This window comes from Haliotis rubra, unplaced genomic scaffold, assembly GCF_003918875.1.
Source record: "Haliotis rubra isolate DU_JTF1 unplaced genomic scaffold, ASM391887v1 Scf1723, whole genome shotgun sequence".
NCBI classification, from domain to species: domain Eukaryota; kingdom Metazoa; phylum Mollusca; class Gastropoda; order Lepetellida; family Haliotidae; genus Haliotis; species Haliotis rubra.
Window position 1 is genome coordinate 113512 of NW_025765696.1, and position 7773 is coordinate 121284.

Consider the following 7773-nt stretch of genomic DNA (forward strand, 5'->3'; position numbering starts at 1 on the left):
CCAGGTCAGTAGAGCTGGGAGAGAGCTGTCAGTAGAGCTGGGGAGAGTTGTCAGTGAGAGCCTGGGAGAGTTGTCAGAGCGAAGAGCTGGGAGAGTTGTCAGTAGAGCTGGGAGAGTTGTCAGTAGAGCTGGGAGAGCTGAAGTCTGGCAGAGATGCCAGAGTTGGAAAGGAGAGCTGGGAGAGTTGTCAGTAGAAGTTGGGAGAGTTGTCAGGCAGAGCTGGGAGAGTTTGTGTCAGCAGAGCTGGGAGAGATGTCAGCAGAGCTGGGAGAGCCGGTCAGCAGAGCCGGGAGAGCCATCAGCAGAGCTGGGAGAGCTGGTCAGGGCAGAGCCGGGGAGAGGAACCGCAGAGCCGGGAGAGCCGTCAGCAGCCGGGAGAGCCGTCAGCAGAGCTGGGAGAGAGCTGTCAGCAGAGCTGGGAGAGCTGGTCAGCAGAGCAGGAGAGCTGTCAGCAGAGCCGGGAGCTTGGTCAGCAGAGGGGAGAGCTGGGTCAGCAGAGCCGGGGAGAGACTGGCTCAGCAGAGCCGGGAGAGCCAGTCCGCAGAGCCGGGAGAGCTGCCGCAGCAGAGCCGTGGAGAGAGCCGCAGAGCTGGGAGAGCTGGGTCGGGCAGAGCTGGGAGAGATGTCAGCAGAGCTGGGAGAGCTGGCCCAAAGCAGAGCTGGGAGAGCCGTCGCGGAGAGCTGAGAGCTGTCAGTAGAGCCGGGAGAGCTAGTTCAGCAGAGCCGGGGAGAGCTGGTCAGCAGAGCCGGAGAGCTGTCAGTAGAGCTTGGAGAGCCGGTCAGCAGAGCTGGGAGAGCTGGGTCAGCAGAGCTGGGAGAGCTGTCAGCAGAGCTGGGAGAGACGCCGCAGCTGGGAGAGCCGGGAGAGCTGCCGGCAGAGCTGGGAGAGCTGGGAGCAGCGGAGAGCTGGGAGAGCTGTCCCGGAGAGCCTGAGCAGAGCCGGGAGAGCTGGGTCAGTCAGTGCCGGGAGAGCTGGGCTGGCCGCAGAGCTGGGAGAGCTGGTCAGTAGAGCCGGGAGAGCTGTCAAAGCCGCCGGAGAGCTGGCCGCAGAGCTGGGAGAGCTGGGCAGCAGAGCTGGGAGAGCCGGCCGTGCCGGAGAGCCGGGCAGAGCTGGGCCGCAGAGCTGGGAGAGACGCCGCAGAGCTGGGGAGAGCTGTCAGCAGAGCCGGGAGAGCTGGGTCAGGCAGAGCTGGGAGAGCCTGGTCAGCAGAGCTGGGAGAGCTGTCAGCAGAGCTGGGAGAGCTGGCCGCAGAGCTGGGAGAGCTGTCAGCAGAGCTTGGGAGAGCTGCCCGCAGAGCTGGGAGAGCTGTCAGCAGAGCTGGGAGAGCTGTCAGGAGCCGGGAGAGCCACAGCAGAGAGAGCTGTCAGTAGAGCTGGGAGAGCTGTCAGCCAGGGGCAGAGCTGGGCAGCTGAGAGCTGTCGCAGAGCTGGGAGAGCTCGTGTCAGCAGAGCCGCAGGGAGAGCTGTCTGCAGAGCTGGGAGAGCCTGGGTCAGTAGAGCTGGAGAGCCGCTGTCAGCAGAGCTCGGGAGAGTTGTCAGCTGCAGAGCTGGGAGAGCTGTCAGAAGAGCTGGAGAGTCAGTAAAAGCTGGGAGAGCTGTCAGCAGAGCTGGGAGAGCTGTCGTGCAGAGCTGGGAGAGCTGTCAGTGCAGAGCCGGGAGAGCTGGGTCAGCAGAGCTGGGAGAGCTGGGAGTCAGAAGAGCCGGGGAGAGCTGTCAGCAGAGCCGGGAGAGCTGTCAGCGAGCCGGGGAGAGCTGTCAGGCAGAGCCGGGGAGAGCTGTCAGCAGAGCTGTCAAAGGAGAGCAGTCAGCAGAGCTGGGAGAGCTGGCAGAGCCTGGGAGAGCTGGGAGAGCTGGGAGAGCTGGTCAGCAGAGCTGGGAGAGCAGAGCTGGGAGAGCCTGGTCAGCAGAGCTGGGGAGAGCCTGTCAGCAGAGCTGGGAGAGATGTCAGCAGAGCTGGGAGAGCTGGGCCCTGCAGAGCTGGGAGAGCTGTCAGCAGAGCTGGGAGAGCTGTCAGCAGAGCTGGGAGAGCAGGTCAGCAGAGCCTGGGGAGAGCTGCCAGGCAGAGCTGGGAGAGCTGTCAGCAGAGCTGGGGAGAGCTGTCAGAGCCGGCAGAGCTGGGGAGAGCTACAGTAGAGCTGGGAGAGCTGGGAGGGCAGAGCCGGGAGAGCTGTCAGTAGAGCTGGGAGAGCTGGGTCAGCAGAGCTGGGAGAGCTGTCAGAAAAGAGCTGGGGAGAGCCCGTGAAGTCAGCAGAGTCAGGAGAGCTTGCCGAGCCAGCTGAGCTGGGAGAGCTGGGTCAGCAGAGCTTCGGGGAGAGCTGCAGTCAGTAGAGCTGGGAGAGTTGTCAGCAGAGCTGGGGAGAGCTGTCAGGAGAGCTGGGAGAGCTGAGAGCAGCAGAGCTGGGAGAGCTGTCAGTAGAGCTGGGAGAGCTGTCAGCAGAGCTGGGAGAGCTGTCAGCAGAGCTGGGAGAGCTGGGTCAGTAGAGCTGGGAGAGCTGGGTCAGCAGAGCTGGGAGAGCTGTCGCAGAGCTGGGAGAGCTTGTCAGCAGCTGGGAGAGCTGTCAGCAGAGCTGGGAGAGCTGTCAGCAGAGCCGGGAGAGCTGTCAGTAGAGCTGGGAGAGCTGTCAGCAGAGCCGGGGAGAGCTGTCAGCAGAGCTGGGGAGAGCTGGGTCAGCAGAGCCGGGAGAGCCTGTCAGCAGAGCTGGCCGGGGAGAGCTGGGTCAGCAGAGCTGGGAGAATGTCAGCAGAGCTGGGAGAGCTGGGTCTGCAGAGCTGGGGAGAGCTGGCAGTGCAGAGCTGGGAGAGCTGTCAGCAGAGCTGGGAGAGCTGGCCGTCGCAGAGCTGGGAGAGCTGTCAGCAGAGCTGGGAGAGCTGTCAGTAGAGCTGGGAGAGCTGTCAGCAGAGCTGGGAGAGCTGTCAGTAGAGCCGGAGAGCTGTCAGCAGAGCTGGGAGAGCTGTCAGTAGAGCTGGGAGAGCTGTCAGTAGAGCTGGGAGAGCTGGGTCAGCAGATGAGCTGGGAGAGCTGTCCTCAGTAGAGCTGGGAGAGCTGTCAGCAGAGCTGGGAGAGCTGGGTCAGCAGAGCTGGGAGAGTTGTCAGTAGAGCCGGGAGAGCTGCGTCAGTAGAGCTGGGAGAGCTGTCAGTAGAGCTGGGAGAGCTGTCAGAAGAGCTGGGAGAGCTGTCAGTAGAGCTGGGAGAGCTGCCGCAGAGCTGTGGAGAGCTGTCAGTAGAGCCGGGAGAGCTGGTCGGGCAGAGCTGGGAGAGCTGTCAGGCAGAGCTGGGAGAGCTGGGAGAGCTGTCAGTCGCAGAGCTGGGAGAGTGCCTCAGTAGAGCTGGGAGAGCTGTCAGTAGAGCTGGGAGAGCTGGGTCAGAAGAGCTGGGAGAGTTGTCAGTAGAGCTGGGAGAGCTGGCCTGTGCAGAGCTGGGGAGAGTTGCCAGCAGAGCTGGGAGAGTTGCCAGAGTTGGGAGAGAAGGTCAGTAGAGCTGGGAGAGTTGTCAGTAGAGCTGGGAGAGTTGTCAGTAGAGCGGGGGGAGAGATGTCAGTAGAGCCATGGGGAGGAAAGAAGAGCCTGGGAGAGTTGGGGTCAGGGAAGAGAGCTGGGAGAGTGGCTCAGTAGAGCTGGGGAGAGCTGCCGAGGTAGAGGTAGGAGAGCCTGGGAGCTGTCAGAGCTGGGAGTTGGGTGTCGAGCTGGGAGAGTTGTCAGTAGAGCTGGAAGAGAGTTGCTGAGCTGGGAGAGCTGGGTCAGCAGAGCTGGGAGAGCTGTCAGAAAGAGCTGGGAGAGCTGGAGAGCTGGAGAGCAGCTGGGAAGAGCTGGAGAGGGTCAGCAAAGCCTGGGGAGAAGGCCGTGGAAAGAGCTGGGAGAGGAATGTCAAAGTAGAGCTGAATGAGCTGGGCCAGCAGAGCTGGGAGAGAGGAAAGTAGAGCTGGGAGAGCTGTCAGCAGAGCTGGGGAGAGCTGTCAGCAGAGCCGGGAGAGCTGGTCGCAGAGCTGGGGAGAGCCGTCAGCAGAGACGGGGAGAGCCGGAGCCCCAGTAGAGCCGGGAGGAGTCAGTGCAGAGCTGGGAGAGCCGTCAGCAGAGCCTGGGAGAGTCAGCAGAGCCTGGGGAGAGCTGTCAGCAGAGCTGGGAGAGCTGTGCCAGCAGAGCTGGGAGAGCTGGCTCTGCAGAGCTGGGAGAGCTGTCAGCAGAGCTGGGAGAGCTTGGCCAAGCCAGCAGAGCTTGGGGAGAGCCGTCGCAGAGCTGGGAGAGCTGTCAGAAGAGCTGGGGAGAGCCGTCAGCAGAGCTGGGAGAGCTGTCAGTAGAGCCTGGGAGAGCCGTCAGCAGAGCTGGGAGAGCTTGTCAGCAGAGCCGGGGAGAGCTACCCGCAGAGCTGGGAGAGCTGTCAGCAGAGCCTGGGAGAGCTGTCGCAGAGCTGGGAGAGACGTCAGCAGAGCTGGGAGAGCTGGGTCAGCAGAGCTGGGAGAGCTGCCCGCAGAGCTGGGGAGAGCTGTCAGAGCCAGAGCCCGCAGAGCCGGGAGAGCAGTCAGCAGAGCTGGGGAGAGCTGTCAGCAGAGCTGGGAGAGCTGTCGCAGAGCTGGGGAGAGCTGTCAGCAGAGCTGGGAGAGATGTCAGCAGAGCTGGGAGAGCTGTCGCGCAGAGCTGGGAGAGCTGTCAGTAGAGCTGGGAGAGAGCAGTCAGCAGAGCCGGGAGAGCTGCCAGGCAGAGCTGGGAGAGCTGGTCAGCAGAGCCTGGGAGAGCTGGGTCAGTAGAGCTGGGAGAGCTGGGTCAGCAGAGCTGGGAGAGCTTGTCAGCAGAGCTGGGAGAGCTGTCAGCCGGGAGAGCTGTCAGGAGAGCTGGGTCAGCAGAGCTGGGAGAGCTGTCAGCAGAGCTGGGAGAGCTGGTCCGCAGAGCTGGGAGAGCTGTCAGCAGAGTTGGGAGAGCCGGTCAGCAGAGCTGGGAGAGCTGTCAGCAGAGCTGGGAGAGCTTGTCCGGGGCAGAGCTGGGAGAGCTGTCCGTCGGGGAGAGCTGTCAGCAGAGTTGGGGAGAGCTTGCCGGGGCAGAGCTGGGAGAGCTGTCAGCAGAGCTGGGAGAGCTGGGTCGTGCAGAGCTGGGAGAGCCTGTCAGCAGTAGTCTGGGAGAGCTGGGTCAGAAGAGCTGGGAGAGCTTGTCAGTAGAGCTGGGAGAGCTGCATTGTCAGTCAGTAGAGCTGGGAGAGATGTCAGTGAAAGCTGGGAGAGCTGTCAGTAGAGCTGGGAGAGCTGTGCAGGAGAGCCGTAGAGCCGGGAGAGCTGTCAGTAGAGCCTGGGAGAGTTGTCAGCAGAGCCGGGGAGAGTTGTCAGTAGAGCTGGGGAGAGCTGGTCAGCAGAGCTGGGAGAGCTGGCAGCCAGAGCAGTGGGAGAGCTGTCCGCAGAGCTGGGAGAGATGTCAGCAGCTGGGAGAGCTGTCAGTAGAGCTGGGAGAGTTGTCAGTAGAGCTGGGAGAGCTGTCAGCAGAGCTGGGAGAGCTGTCAGTAGAGCTGGGAGAGCTGTCAGCAGAGCTGGGAGAGCTGTCAGCAGAGCTGGGAGAGCTGTCAGCAGAGCCTGGGAGAGCTGGGTCGCAGAGCCTGGGAGAGCTGTGGAGGTCAGCAGAGCTGGGAGAGCTGTCAGCAGAGCTGGGAGAGCTGTCAGCAGAGCTGGGAGAGCTGGCTCCGCAGAGCTGGGGAGAGCTGTCAGCAGAGCTGGGGAGAGCTGTCAGTAGAGCTGGGAGAGCCAGCCGTAGAGCTGGGAGAGCAGTCAGGCAGAGCCGGGAGAGTCGGTCAGCAGAGGCCCGGGGAGAGCTGTCAGAAGAGCCGGGAGAGCTGTCAGCAGAGCTGGGAGAGCTGTCAGCAGAGCTGGGAGAGCTGTCAGTAGAGCTGGGGAGAGCTGGTCAGCAGAGCTGGCCGCAGAGCTGGGCGAGCCGTCAGCAGAGCTGGGAGAGCCAGCCGCAGAGCCGGAGAGAGCTGTCAGGAGAGCTGTCGCAGAGCCTGAGAGTCAGAAGAGCTGGGAGAGCTGTCAGTAGCCGGGAGAGCTGGGCAGAGCCGGGGGGAGAGCCGGGAGAGCTGTGCCGGGAGAGCTGTCAGAGCTGTCAGAGCTGTCAGGCAGAGCTGGGGAGAGCTGTCGGCAGAGCTGGGAGAGCTGTCTGCAAAGCTGGGGAGAGCTGTCAGCAGAGCCTGGGAGAGCCGTCAGCAGAGCTGGGGAGAGCTGAGCCGGTCAGAGCAGTCGCAGAGCTGGGAGAGCTGTCAGCAGAGCTGGGAGAGTTGTCAGCAGAGCTGGGAGAGATGGGTGCAGAGCAGAGAGAGCTGTCAGTAGAGCGGGGAGAGCTGCCGCAGAGGCAGAGCTGGGAGAGCTGTCAGTAGAGCTGGGGAGAGCTGTCAGCAGAGCTGGGAGAGCTGGTCTGCAGAGCCTGGGAGAGCTGTCCGCAGAGCTGGGAGAGCTGTCAGCAGAGCTGGGAGAGCTGGGTCAGCAGAGCTGGGAGAGCTGTCAGCAGAGCTGGGGAGAGCTGTCAGCAGAGCTGGGAAGAGCTGTCAGCAGAGCTGGGAGAGCTGTCAGTGGTGAGCTGGGAGAGCTGGGCCGCAGAGCTGGGGAGAGCTGTCAGTAGAGCTGGGAGAGCTTGCCTCGTGGAAGAGCTGGGAGAGCTGTCAGCAGAGCCGGGAGAGCTGTCAGCAGAGCTGGGGAGAGCTGTCAGGTAGAGCTGGGAGAGCTGTCAGCAGAGCTGGGAGAGGTGTCAGCCAGAGCTGGGAGAGCGTCGCAGAGCTGGGAGAGTTGTCAGCAGAGCTGGGAGAGATGTCAGGAAGAGCTGGGAGAGCTGTCAGCAGGAGCTGGGAGAGCTTGTCAGTAGAGCTGGGAGAGACTGGGTCAGTAAAGCTGGGAGAGCTGTCAGCAGAGCTGGGAGAGCTGCCAGTAGAGCTGGGAGAGCTGTCAGCAGAGCTGGGAGAGATGTCAGTAGCTGGGAGAGCTGGTCAGTAGAGCTGGGAGAGCTGGGTCAGAAGAGCTGGGAGAGCTGTCGGGCAGAGCTGGGAGAGCTGGCCGTGGTGAGCTGGGAGAGCTTGGTTCAGCAGAGCTGGGAGAGCTGTCGGGGCAGAGCTGGGAGAGATGTCAGTCAGAGCTGGGAGAGCTTGCTCAGTAGAGCTGGGAGAGCTGTCAGTGAGCTGCAGAGCTGGGAGAGCTGTCAGTAGAGCTGGGAGAGTTGTCAGTGGAGAGTTGCTGGTAGATGAGAGGCTGTCAGTAGAGCTGGGGAGAGTTGTCAGTAGAGCTGGGAGAGCTGTCTGGGCAGAGCTGGGAGAGGTGGAGTAGTCAGCTGCTGGGAGAGAGCTGTCGAGTAGAGCTGCAGAGAGCTGCAGCAGAGTTGGGAGAGCTGTCAGTAGAGCTGGGAGAATGTCAGTAGAGCTGGGAGAGTTGTCAGTAGAGCTGGGAGAGTTGTCAGTAGAGTTGGGAGAGCTGTCAGCAGTGAGCTGGGAGAGTTGGTCAGTAGAGCTGGGGAGAGCTGTCAGCAGAGCTGGGAGAGTTGCCAGGTAGAGCTGGGAGAGTGGCCGCAGAGTTGGGAGAGATGTCAGCAAAGCTGGGGAGAGTTGTCAGTAGAGCTGGGTGAGATGGCTGTAGCTGGGACAGTAGGTAGAGCTGGGAGAGCTGTCAGTAGAGCTGGGAGGCATAGTGGAAGAGTGGTTGTAGAGCTGGGAGAGTGGCCAGCAGGGAGAGTTGGTTGCAGAAGGAAAGGGGAGGAAAGTGGAGAGCAGCCAGGAGCTGGGAGTGGGAGCGGTTGCACAATAATTGAACGAAGGAATAA

At 62.5% G+C, this 7773-nt stretch overlaps 1 protein-coding gene across 1 annotated transcript; it reads left to right on the plus strand.

Moving 5' to 3' along the window:
* The first annotated feature begins 252 nt into the window (after positions 1–252).
* LOC124272760 (circumsporozoite protein-like) lies at positions 253–2177 on the plus strand. Its single transcript, XM_046707962.1, has 5 exons — positions 253–756; positions 831–1178; positions 1410–1579; positions 1628–1858; positions 2018–2177. The coding sequence occupies exons 1-5, from the start codon at positions 253–255 to the stop codon at positions 2175–2177; spliced, it is 1413 nt and encodes a 470-aa protein (XP_046563918.1).
* The last annotated feature ends 5596 nt before the right edge of the window (positions 2178–7773 follow it).